We start from the raw sequence: 13,778 nt of genomic DNA, 5'->3' as shown, positions 1-13,778 counted from the left end.
TAAACCAAAAGTAAAACTCATATTTTCAAAACTAAAGTGAACGGACAAATAGAAATGAAAGCACAATTCAAAATACCCCTATCTCAAACCACTGTCTGATACAGCTCAGTACAGGGTTTTAAGGGCTTCCAATGATTGCTAATTTCTTATATGATAAAATCAATAGAGGAGACCCTTTAATTAATATAGAAGGCCGGACGGAGACAAAGGCAAGAGTGAATTAGCAGATAAGCTGTATTAAAACATTTGTTAGTTGCGTCTTTGTGGAGCTACACGAAGGGGCTCAAAGGCTATTAAATTAATTGCTAATTAAACCAGTATCAAAGCACATCTGGCGAGCCCCTGCGTGCACATTTTATGCAATCATATCAAAGCAAAACACACTTTTAAGTTCATGGGGATGAGATGGCTTAATAAAAAGAGGCTTGAAAGTTTTGCACTAAAACAGCTTATAATTAATCTCAAAGGGGTTATAGCAAATTCCACACTTGATGGTAATCTCTCTGTCAGTGAAGTGACTGGCACAGCGATTGATATTCTTTTCCAACAGCCAAGGTGTGCGTTATTGATCCGCTGTAGGATTTTCTTTGTTAATTAATGACTCAGTTATTGATTCTCTTTGTAAATATACAACTACTCTTGCCAAGAGAGGAACTGTACATTTGATTTCAATCATTAACTCTTAAGTAATGAATGAGCTGCTCTGTTTCGCATCAATCAGTCCTTGACACTAGCATGTGTCAGCTGATGTGAGCCGTTTCCTCTGCTGCTGTATGTTTAAATTGATTAAGTAAAGAGCGATTTTAACTAATGATCTTGTTTCAATCACTGTCTTACAGTTACACTCCCCATTGTCGACTCAAGAGCTTCAGGATCATGCATTGCCTGACGGCGAGGTAAGTCCTTGTGCAATGCTATCATCTCAGAGCCCATTGAAATGACCAACTTAAAATGTTTTTTTGTTTGTTTTTTTTTGGATTTTACCAATAACTAATTACTTGGGCTGTAAATTGAATACATTATTTTAATACAATTAAAAAAAGATGTCCATCTGATGCATATGTCATAGACCAACCATTTAAAAAATAGCGCAAACGGAATGCGAGAACACATCCTGTGTAAACGCCCCCTGAGACAAAATGGAGTTAGTTAGAGGCTTATGTTCAATTATATGGAAATCAAACAAATTATATTGACTTCAAAAAACACTTTTTGTTAGTGCTTAAAGGAATATTCCGGGTTCATTACAAGTTATGATCAATCAACAGTATTTGTGGTATAATACTGATTACCACGTATAGTAAATTTATTTTGACCTGCCCCTCCTTTTCTGGGTTGAGGCACTTACAATGGAAATGAATGGGGCCAATTTTTTATGTTAAAATTCTCACTGTTTCAAAAGTATAACCACACGACATATACAATATGTGTTAACATGATTTTAGTGTTATAAAATCACTTACTAACCTTTTCTGTGTAAAGTTTGGCCAATTTTCAACTTTGTCACCATGATGATGTAATGTCAACAAACCCAAAAACCCTAAAATGATTGTTAAAACTTTACAGCTCAAATATTACACAAGTTTTAACAGAAGAAATAATGCAAATGCTTGTATAAAATTATAAGATTCAAATTTCTGCCTTTAAACCCTCCAAAAATCAGCCCCATTCACTTCTATTGTAAGTGCCTCACTGTAACCTCCATTTTTGCTTTTTTAAAGAAAAGGAGGGACGAGTCAAAATTATTTTTACTGGTAATCAATATAATACCACAAATGCTGTCGATTTAGCTTAACTTGTATTGAACCCGGAATATTCCGTCAGCTGGCCTGTCACAGTATTTGAACTATGTTCTTTTTTAACCCTTTAAGCTCTGAATGTGTTTTTAAAGATTTCCTGTTTCAGTGGCATACCCAAAATTAAAGACTTATAACTTGACCAAGTTATGAGTGCATCGAGTCTATGTTATTTACTTGGCGCCATCTCCTGGTGGCTATATGTAAAATTGTGCTTCGTGTGGATTATCTAATGATCTATGCATCCGATTACCTTGTGTGTGGGCTCGTTTGAAATATAATCACCTCCTCTAAGTAATGGTATGTGATATTTTATGTTCTGTTTATTTTTCGTGAAGTTATAAGCGAAAACACGGCATATAAGCAACACCGACATAATTGTCAAAGACATATACTTAGCTATTACTCGCTATATTTTTATCTGTGAGTAAATCAAATAGGCTGGTTGTAGTCTACCTTTTAAGAGCTTTCCAACAACATTTGGCACATGGCAGTTTGATCAGTTTGATGTTTTTACTGACTACAGTAATGAGCTTCTAATCTTTAAAGCGATACCTATTTTGTGTTGGTCAAGACTGCAGTTATTAATATTTTGACAATTATTTTTTTTCACACGGGCCCATCCAAGCTTAAAGGGTTAATATCATTTTTGTGGGCTTTTCTAAGGCAATATTGATATGCAATTATTTGTGATTGATTTGATTAATTAATCAGTGCATCATGTAATTAATTCAGTAAAAAAAATGTAAACAGCCCTACTAATTACTTCTTCATTAATATCACACTTTATGCTAAAATAATTTAATAACATAATAATAAATCTGTGGACTAAAATAAATGTATCTAAATTACTGTAACATTGCCATTTGCAGTTATCAGACATGTACTCCAAGGTACAGAAGCCTGTTGTTAAGGAAACAGAGCATGACTACAGCAGCATTGGAGAGATCAAAGGAATGGTGACGGAGTCAACCTCCAGTGACCTTTACGCCACAGTTAGGGATGAATATCCATTGGCTCCTGGCTCTCAGAATGCAGACCCTGGGTATGAGACCATCAAAATCCCCCAAACAGCTGAAGGAGCTCATCAAGGCAATGGGATATTGGAACCCGATTATGAGAGCATGGCGGAACTGGGTCTAAACGGGGAAATGTCCCGTCTCTGACCACACACTCAAACCAGAAACTTTGGACACTGGGAACTCACTTGTTTGAGGTTTAGAGGTGGACTTTGGGGTGATATCACTAGAGTAATGTACGTAATCCTACCTGATTGGATGTTTCTGAGTACAGCATTTCAGCACCCTAAAATCGACCGGTCGTTGGGTTGGCTGAAAGGCTAGTCGTATAATCTGTCTAAAGGAAGCCCTGCATAATTAGGTCTTATGTAAGTCGACCATCGTGACCCATACCCAATAGTGAATAATATTGCGCTGGCCACAGTCAGTGACATCTTTTCAGTGTAAGACCTGTGACCCAGCACAGGTAATTAAACACTGAGTAGCTAAGTAGAAGGTTTGCTTTGCTATTGATGTGAATATTTGGTGCCCCTTTTATATCAGCTTTGCTCTTATGAGAAATATTTTATTCATAAAGTGTACTAGTAGTTTCCTTGTTCTTGCACGCTGCACCTGCTGTGAGCCCCACTTTGCCTCCCTGTTTTCATGTGATACTAGTCGAGCAAAGAGTTAGTCTGAACTGAGTGGAGCTGTGTCCTTGTATTACCCTGAGTATATACAGGTACAGTCAACAGCATTACACTTTTTTCAATCATTCAGACTTGCTGGAGCATTTAGTTTCACAAGAGTTCAAGTAAGAAGCTTGTAACATTCACATAACACATATCAAAAGATTAAAGAGGAACATTTAATTGTAGCCATGATTCTTAATCATGTTAACAAGATGTATTATAATCATTTTGTCAAATCATATGGGTTTGAGGGAGTGACCTTTTAAGGTACTCAAAGTTAGTCTATCACACTCATTTGTGAGTGTAACTAACTTTGGTTAATATTTACTCACCCGTGTCATGTCTTTTTAATTCTGTATGCTGTTATGTTTTTCAATAGAACACATACAAAGAATTTTTGTAGGATCTTCACATCTTTTTTCATATAATTAAATGGTGACCATGTATGGCAAGCTCCAAAGAGAGGGGAAAAATACCACACACACACCATAAAAATAGTCCTAAATGACGTCAAATCTGCTGTGATTTTCTAACACTGTACGTGACATTGAATTTTCTCATCATTTACTCACCCTCCTGCCATCCCAGATGTGTATGACTTTCTTTCATCTGCAGAACTCAAATGAAGATTTTTAGTAGAATATCTCAGCTCTGTTGGTCCATACAATGCAAGTGAATGGTGACCAGAACTTTGAATCTCCAAAAAGCACATAAAGGCAGCATAAAAGTAATTGATACAAATCCAGTGGTTGAATATATGTCTTCAGAAGCGATATGCTGGTGTGGGTGAAAAATACAACAATATTTAAGTGCTTGTTTACTATAGATTCTCCTTCCTACCCAGTAGGTGGTGATAAAGTGGACATTTGTAGTGAAAAATTACTTTTTTTGTTCTGTTTTTCACACACACCTATCATATCCGTTCTGATGACATGGATTTTACCACTGAAGTCATATGGATTACTTTTATGATATTTTTATATGCTTTTTGGACCTTCAAAGTTCTGGCCACCAATGACTTGCATTGTATGGACCTACAGAGCTTAAATATTCTTCTAAAAATCTTTGTTTGTGTTCTGCAGAAGAAAGAAACTCATACACATCTGGGATGGCTTGAGGGTGAGTAAATGATGAGAGAATTTGATTTTTGGGTGAACTTTTCCAGCTTTGGTGAAGGAGAAGATTATCAGTGAATAATGATTTAACTTCTAGTCTGTTGCTTAAAAAACTGTTATATGACTTAAGAAGTATTTGAATTAACACACAAGTTATATGGACTACTTATAAGGTGATTTTATGGTGTCTTTTTGACTCTTTTGGAGTTTGACAGATGTTGTCACTAGGAACTGTCCTTGTATGGAAATGAGCTGTGTAAAGATTCATAAAAATTTCTCCTTTTGTGTTACAGAATACAGGTTTGAAAAAACATGAGGGTGAGTAAATAAATGATGACAGAATTTTCTTATTTTGAGTCAATTTTTCCTTTAATGAAAGGTGGACTGGAGTTATTGCTGATGTGAATTTAACTCCTTTCATTTTCAAACATTGTCCATTAGTAATGTTATTGAGTTAAGTTACATCGATATGCATGTTTGTCAAAATCTTTTATTAATGGAGCTGTATTGATGGAGTGTATCAAATACATTGTATATTTCAGATATTGTTAATTTAATTGGTACGTGAGATTTCAAAAGACTGAAAAGTACAGGGGAAAATGACATGATGGTACTGCCACACAGAGCTTTGCCTGGCAGCTTAGTAAATGTACGTTATTATCAGGTATGCATTAGCTGCTTTTACACTTATGTAGCAGTATAATAAAAAAAGCATAGCTTGTCCAGACACCGCATGTGACAATTTCATGCCAAGAGACACTTGTAAATATTCAAAAGACTATTTAGATCTGTTAAATTATGTCACTGTTGAAGTATGGTTTTACACAATATTGTAATCATCGACAACAGCAGCTTTTTCAAACAACAGTAAGTGGAACGTTATATAGTTTGTTTGTATTGAGTAACTAATGAAAGAGTAAGAGTCTGTGGAATACATATTTTCTAGATGCATTGTTAATGAAAGTTTAAGAGGGGTTTATTAACATTTAAAAAATGCCTCAGTGAAAAGAGTAAGGGACATGCATTGCTTTGAATTTATTTAGCAATATTTAAAATGTGAGGTGGACGGTGGATAGAGTCCCAATGTTGTCCATGTGTTTGCTTGTAATAATGGTACATTGTGATGGTACAGGTTCCAAATTGAGAAGGTCCTTGTTGTATTTAATATCATGGTAAACATTGTACATTTAGTTCTCCCTCTAACCAAATTGGATGTATTTAGTTGTAAATAAGAGTGAATTTTGCATTTGTTTATTTTTATCATCATCTTTTTATTGTGGTATTTGCTTATTAAAAAATATAGTCTTGCTGGACTAATAATATAATGTGTATGCATGTTTTAATCCACATCAACTGTCAACTGACCAATTACTGATTAAAGTGTAATTATGTTTTATGTTACATATTAATCTCAGACAAATATATTTAGAAATGTATACTGCATTTATGCACAAAAACTACATTATAATCTGTTGATATTTAATCTGTCAGTAAGTGCAGGAAAACAACCTGCAATGAGGCAGTTTTATTATGTCAATATCAATGCATTGATATTAGGGAACTTAAAATAAAGAACATATTTAACTGTACTGCCTGCTATTGATTGAATCTATGGTCAAAGCCCCATGCATTTGAAATGTGAGCACTCTATAAGGGAAGGGAAGGATGGTAAACAGGGACACTGAATAGATTTTTCATTCTCACTTCACAAGGAAAATGTTTTTAGATACACATTCATGAACTATTTTCAGCTATGCCTTAAGAGGTTATTCTTATAGACAATTTAGTGTAACTGAACGTCTTTAAGCACACAGTAATTATAATATACATAGAGAAGCTACACGAGAGGTGCAATTGTTTTTAAATAGGAGCAATAATGTCATAAATTCAGAACTCTTTGACCAGACATGAAAATAAAAATGTCCTCTTTTAAAAAAAAATAAATAAATAAAAGGAGTAAAAATTGAGGTTACAGTGAGGCACTAACAATGAAAGTGAACGGAGCCAATCCGTAAACGTTAAAATACTCACTGTTTCAAAAGTATCGCCACAAGACATAAACAATATGTGTTAACATGACTTTATTGTTATGATAAAATCACAAACAAACCTTTTCTGTGTAGTTATAGCCAATTTTACAACTTCATTGCCATGACAATGTAGTCAACAAACCCTAAAATAACAGTAAAAATGATTATTTAAACAACTTTACAGCTCAAATAATACATGAGCTTTAAATGAAGAATTAATGTAAGTGCTTTTATATAATTATAAGATTCACATTTCTGCCTTTTAAACCCTCCAAAAACTGGCCCCATTCAGTTCCATTGTAAGTGCCTCATTGTAACCCTAATGTTTCCTTTTTTTTCTTTTTTAAGAAAAGGAGGGATGTCTTAAAATTGTATATGCACATTTAAGATTATTTAGGCTGTTTGTTTGTTCCAACAACAATCAAGTATTTATTATGTATATTATTTATAGCATATGCTTGGGTTGAAACCACCAAAATTGTTTAGTGTAATGGCACCAAGACTCTGGAACTCACTTCCACAGATTCTTTGTGACATCTCCACTATCTCCTCTGTTAGGTCCCAGCTAAAACACCATCTGTTCTCTCAGTATTATCTGTACACCTCTGACTAATGTTGCTGTATTATTGTTGTTATTGTTACTGTTGTTGATTCTATTGTTGATTTATGTTATTATGTCTTTGTACAGCTTCCTTTAGCTTGGGAAAGGTGATTTATAAATAAAACTTATTATTATTATTATTACTATTAAGTCATTGTGGGAAAAAGGTCCCATCCAATATTCATATTAGTGCTTGAAAGATATGTTTTTTCAATGCTTGATTCTTAAGTTATTACATTTGGTCCCCTCAATAATGAAAATGTGATTATCTTGAGCCTATATATTGAGCAAAAGTGTAGCACACATCAAGTCATTAAAAAGAGCTAAGATTCCTTCCTTGACATTACAAATAATGTATAACATTATTATTTACTTTAGCATTATAGTTAAAGGTGCACTCAGTAACTTTTGTCTTTGTGTCATCTTGGGCTTACACTGACACCTAGCGGCTTGGATGCAGCATCATTTAAAATCAATAGTTTTCAGTTTCAGATGCCATTGTAGAGATTTAGTATTCATAGTCAGCCATGATTACTTTAATCATTGAGTGAAAGTGTCAAATAACAGGACGGTTACTAAGATTAAGCAAGTAGTATTTGGCTGGTCATGTGATTCTAACATGACAGCCCCCATGTGCGGACCGTCTCCACAGGGTTGCCAACTGACGCATTTGACAGCACAAGACTAGAACTTTCGGGCCGCCATAGCAAATTTACCACCTCAACGCACATAGAGACAGGATAACCAGAGCTCTGGGGTAGTGCAGTGCGTGCGACTCAACAAGCATTCGATATCTCGGTGCACGGACAACACAAAACTAATGCACTTAATATGAATTCTACAGAGAATCATCTAATTTAAATCACTGGGGAAGAAATAAAACCTCTCAAACTGCTAGACAAGCCCTGACATTATATACAGCACTGATAACGTAAAGAGGAAACAACACTATGCATCAATTATAAGGATTTTTAAAATGCACATCATCACCCTTACTAAAATGTATTGTGTTTATTCTTTAGTAACATAGTGACAAAAAGTTATAGCTGCATATTAAATCTATTAGGAGGAATCCGTTTAGCTTCATATTTAGATTATTTTAAGTATTTTATGTACATGTGTTTAGGCTATTAATTTTTATTTTATTTTTTAGAAAGACTAGCTACATTGACCTAACTAAGGTAATGATGAGGAGCCATCAATTGTGTTTATGGCCCTATTATTAGGCTATCAATGACAATTAAACAGTGGAAGAACTATTACAGGCTAAAAATTCATAAGGGCAAGTACAAATCATAGAATGAAGGGGTTTAAAATCTGGACCTCCATGAATTTTGGACAAATTACAGACAAAGTTTTCCTCCTGTTCTAACAAACTGGCTCTGTTTACCTTCAGATATTTCAAGATATGACTTACTATAAATTATTAAGAGCCTGATGAAAGGAAGCTCAGTAAAGTGGCCCACTCAATCAGATGCACAGGTAAATGTTTAAACCTGCTGGGCATTACTGCCTGCCACACCTCTGTCGGTGCCTTCAGTTGTCCAGCTACGAGGTCAAAAGCCTGGAGCCACCAATCACGGATGTTTGACCCCATTAATCCCGGAACATCTCCTGGTGGTGGGGCAGCGGTCAGGGATGTCTCCCTGCCACCCCCTGCAGCTGGACACCGAATCATTTGGTTGCCTCTTGTTCTAGCTTTCCCATCAAGACATTCCTCCTTTCTCATCAAGACATACCATACGACCAGGGTTGAATACATAACCCCCCCCCCCCCCCCCCCAAGCAGATCTAGCTACGTCTAAGGCCTCTTCTCTGTTAGAAAAACACAAGCTATCAATCTCTGCCTACCACCCATCCAGTGCCTATCCTTATACCAGTCCTCCAACAAATTGAGTAGAAGAGCGACGTGAGAGGCAAGCTGCGAGACTGCATCAGCTGCCCCTCCAATGCCTAGCTTGGCCTGGTTTCGCTCCCCCACTCAATCTCCTTCAAGAAACCCCTGGATAAGGACTGGGTGGGTCAGCGGAAATAATTCCTCCCCACCCCTTTCCTCTTCTATATGCTACCTCACCGCATATCGCAATTGTTCCCTATTCCTACTTTCTCACTTCTGCACACCCCACTTTTCATCCTTCTTTCTTAACCATAGCCAAAAGCTCCCTTTTTCTGCTTCCTCTGCCATTTCCTTCAGAGACTTCTTCAACACTGATCCAAAGATACCAATGTTCTTCAACAGGTACTGCATTGATTTTCTAATAAACCCTTTGTCACCCGACCTCAACAGGGTAAGTGGCAGCTCTCAATCCATTTTCCCTGCACTCGGCTGCCAGATCAGCAAAGTTTAGCTTCTTCCTCTCATTGGCTGCCTCCAGTCCCTCTTCCCATGGGACAGTAAGTTCAATCATTATGACTTTACTAGCTGATGCTGACCATAACAAGGAGGTAATGGCGATCTCAGAAGGAAATTTTAGCTGCTGGCCAAGGTCGACCACCATTGACCAATCACTACCATGTGCCATGATTGAACTTTCCTCCCTCCGTGCCGTGCCTTGTGTGGCACCACCCCTTTTAACAAACTCAATGTTCTTCCTCTGAGGAGCATGATGGCCTTTGATGGCCTTTATTCTACACACCTCAAGTATCTCTGCCAACTTTCGCAGAACCTGATCCATGGGTCAGCCCATCCTAAAACTCTGTTACATGCACCTTCCCATACTGTCCAATGCCCTTGCTGCAGCTGGCTGACTACTTGAATCATATTCCCTTCTTCTTCCATCTTAGTTACGTCTGTCATTACCATTGCTTTCTTCTGTTTTTTTAGAGGCTGCTGACCACAGTTTGGAAGCCATCCCCCATCCAAAGCCAGCTTTTCCTGATTGGGTTCTTCCAACAATCTCTTGCTGCTTCAGTCTTGAAACTGCCCTGTTTACAACCTCCTCTGCCTTCCAGGTGCGGCCTGTTCAGACTTGGGCTTGACAAGCCTTCACTGACTGGTCTGTTGATTCCCTTAGTTCTAAGAACAGCCTGGTCTTCTCCTGCTTGTAACCCAGTGTGACGGCAGTTGTAAGGCATTTCTTCCAAACAATACTACGTCTGAAAGACAACGCGGCAAGCCCAGCCACTTCCTGATGTAACTGTTGGCCTGGTGTCCATCCTTGCCACTGCCACTGCAGTGATCTCACACATCTTTAGTGGCCACATCAGGCGATGATACAATGTAAATTGGTAATACCAGACCTTGTATTTGCCTGGGAGATGACAGTTGTCTATCTTATCCAAGCTCTCTTCAGAACCAACCCTGCCATGTGTTTATCTGACAAATCTGCTGTGTATTCTCTCCCTAATCTTCAAATGGGCTGCTCTGCCCACACCGGGATTCTTTCACCATCCACCTCAAATGATATCTGATTGCTTCTAATCCCTTTATGAATAGAAAGTCTACGTGACTTTGCTGACATGATCTTAATCCTGGCCCATGCCAAAAGCTCTTCCAGCCTTTTTAAGATTCTGTTTGTACTTGCAGCAGTCTGGAGGATACTTGTGACATCATCCATATAGCTGCACAGTGCTGGCAATCTATCCCCAGATTGTGCATAGATTCCTCAGGCCATCTATCTGGCACTGTAACAGTATAAGGACGGGCAAGGAGGCAGGAACGGGCTGAACAGTAAACATAAACTTTAATGGTAAACTTAAAACCAACATAAACAAATGTGTAGTGCAGCCGTGTACGTCTCTCTCTCTCTCTCTCGAATCACCGTCTCCGGCCACCCCTTTACCTTGCTTTCCTGCTGATCAGCTGATTCAGCACCGGCCGTGCTCCATCACGGCCTGGCCATGCCCTCCTCCTCGTCACACTCCTCCCCCTCCCAATTCAGGACGGGGTGCCACCGGTCTGGGGGGAGACACTGCCCTTCTTTCCATTCTGTCAGCCGGTGGTCCACCCCGCCTCCTGTGAACCTGGGGGGAGAGACGAGGGGATGTGTGAGGAGAGGGAAAGGGCAAGCGGAGACACAGAGAGAGAGAGAGAGGACGCTGGCTCCCGGACGTGCTGTCACCCGGTCCTCAACCACTCCTCTGCTCTCTGGTGGATGCCAGCTTGCGCATCCCCCAGCGGATGCTTCCTACACATGCTCTACCCTACACATTCTTCATAAACAATATCACTAAACATATTAAGCTTGGCCTCCACCCTTCCGCTGAGTGCATTCTCCAAGGCGGAGCATGTCTTGGTCTAGCCTGCTCCAGGCTTCATTATCATCAGATCTTGGCCAGTTAATTAGTTTCCTTCTCCCTGGCTCCTTTTCTTTGTCTTGCCTTCCCTCTCTTGTCTGTGGGTTAGCAGGTGTATTCTCCTGCAGCTCACCTCGCAGGCATGAATTCTCCTGCTGGCGGTACTGTTCTTCTTGGTGACCCTCCACAACAGTGGATTCAGTAGCGCAGTGGTGCTCAACCAGGCTCTGTATCCTTCTTGTCTGACCTGCTGCTGCAGTGCAAGGTTGTGTCTGGCTGTTCCCACCACATTTCATCCTTCCTCATACTGCAGGTACCGTCAGAATATTATAACTAGCCCTATAAAAATAAGGTCTTATTTAAATTAAGTTAATTTAGTTTGATTTCCCATAGCATAAGTAAAACAATTGTAAAATTCAAAAAGTTCCAGATTTCCAATGTAAACATGAAATACAGTTTAGTAATTCTGTTAATTAGTAATTAATTGCAATTATGTAACCAACCAACTTTGAGCTTGTGGGTGAGCTTGGTACCTAAGCCACCACTGAAGATAATTTTTGGACTCAGGAAAAACCCTGGTTGTGCCATAGTGTATAGGTGTTTTGAAATTGTGAATGGTAGGTACATTTGTGAAGTGAGCCAAAAATAAATAAATAAAATATTTGCCTTGTAGGGTTGGATTAGGTCTTTTTGTGATGTTAGAAATTAAAGATAGAAGGCCTACTAGTATCAAGTATGTGCACTATATGTCCAGGAAGGTGCCATGGAAATGGGGCCCCCTGGGCTTGAATGATTTGCCTGTTCATTAATGCAACCCTGGCCATGACATCAAAATCTCACTCCAGCCTGGTATCCAAAGCTGGCAACCCTGCTCTCCATATAGTAAAAAAAATTAATAAATGCGCCTTTAAATAGGGATGGAAATCATAACAAATTTTACGATTCCGGTTCTGATTCAGATTCCTCTTAACGATTCCAGTAACAATTATTTTATTACTTTTGAGGAAGAATTATTTGGATATAAGAGATGCAGTTCTTATTGCCGGGCCCATTTACGTTTTGGTTTGTGGAGATTGTGAGTGAATCTGCAAGACATTACAGGTCTGATCCACTGCTATATACATAGATCTGGTTCGCTGATGCAACGGTAAACTGCCAGCAGGAGGTGAAGCCACCGGAAGTGTACGAGCGGCCATCTTGGAGTGCCCCAACTGCCACAGAGCCTCAAAGCCGCCTTTTCACCATCTCCATCCTGTCGAAATGGCAGTCGCATTTCGCCCTCTAGTTATGGATTATATTTGTTAATAGGGAGACAATATAAGTGACCGCGATGTCAGAGCATTCACCTGTCCCTGTGTGCAGCTTATCAGAGCAGCACAATGATCATCATTGGATGCGGCAAAATTCTCCACAAGTTGTATTGTAAGTAGGAAAAGCTGTAACATCTGCTTGTTTTATGGTGACAACCCGACTTTTTCCCTTGGAGGGTTTTTTAAAAAAGTCAGACCGGTATTTCTAAATCACCTAAAATACCCGGGATTTACCCGTTTTCCTGTTGAATTGCTCTCTGTAGTGATACATACAGGTGCATCTCAATAAATTAGAATGTCGTGGAAAAGTGCATTTATTTCAGTAATTCAACTCAAATTGTGAAACTCGTGTATTAAATAAATTCAATGCACACAGACTGAAGTAGTTTAAGTCTTTGGTTCTTTTAACTGTGATGATTTTGGCTCACATTTAACAAAAACCCACCAATTCACTATCTCAAAAAATTAGAATATTTTGACATGCCAATCAGCTAATCAACTCAAAACACCTGCAAAGGTTTCCTGAGCCTTCAAAATGGTCTCTCAGTTTGGTTCACTAGGCTACAAAATCATGGGGAAGACTGCTGATCTGACAGTTTTCCAGAAGACAATCATTGACACCCTTCACAAAGAGGGTAAGCCACAAACATTCATTGCCAAAGAAGCTGGCTGTTCACAGAGTGCTGTATCCAAGCATGTTAACAGAAAGTTGAGTGGAAGGAAAAAGTGTTGAAGAACAAGATGCACAACCAACCGAGAGAACCGTAGCCTTATGATTGTCCAGCAAAATCGATTCAAGAATTTGGGTGAACTTCACAAGGAATGGACTGAGGCTGGGGTCAAGGCATCAAGAGCCACCACACACAGACATGTCAAGGAATTTGGCTACAGTTGTCGTATTCCTCTTGTTAAGCCACTCCTGAACCACAGACAACGTCAGAGGCGTCTTACCTGGGCTAAGGAGAAGAAGAACTGGACTGTTGCCCAGTGGTCCAAAGTC

General features: G+C 38.8%; 1 protein-coding gene and 1 long non-coding RNA gene across 3 annotated transcripts in view; both read left to right on the top strand.

Annotated features, from left to right (window-relative positions):
• The window catches only part of pag1 (phosphoprotein membrane anchor with glycosphingolipid microdomains 1), a 95,106-nt gene extending 88,916 nt beyond the window's left edge, over window positions 1-6,190 (top strand). For both annotated transcript variants that reach the window (XM_051670867.1, XM_051670868.1), the window contains exons 7-8: window positions 840-896; window positions 2,669-6,190. In XM_051670867.1, the coding sequence (XP_051526827.1) occupies window positions 840-896; window positions 2,669-2,962 (351 nt within the window). In that variant the 3' untranslated portion in view covers window positions 2,963-6,190. The remainder of the gene's footprint in view (window positions 1-839; window positions 897-2,668) is intronic.
• Window positions 1-13,778, top strand: part of LOC127425193 (uncharacterized) — a 230,117-nt gene that overhangs the window by 75,154 nt on the left and 141,185 nt on the right. The gene's annotated exons all lie outside the window — the stretch shown is intronic.

This window comes from Myxocyprinus asiaticus, chromosome 34 (assembly GCF_019703515.2).
Source record: "Myxocyprinus asiaticus isolate MX2 ecotype Aquarium Trade chromosome 34, UBuf_Myxa_2, whole genome shotgun sequence".
Classification (NCBI taxonomy): Eukaryota; Metazoa; Chordata; class Actinopteri; order Cypriniformes; family Catostomidae; genus Myxocyprinus; species Myxocyprinus asiaticus.
The sequence above is the reverse complement of the archived record's forward strand: the minus strand, read 5'-3'. Positions and strand labels throughout refer to the sequence as shown.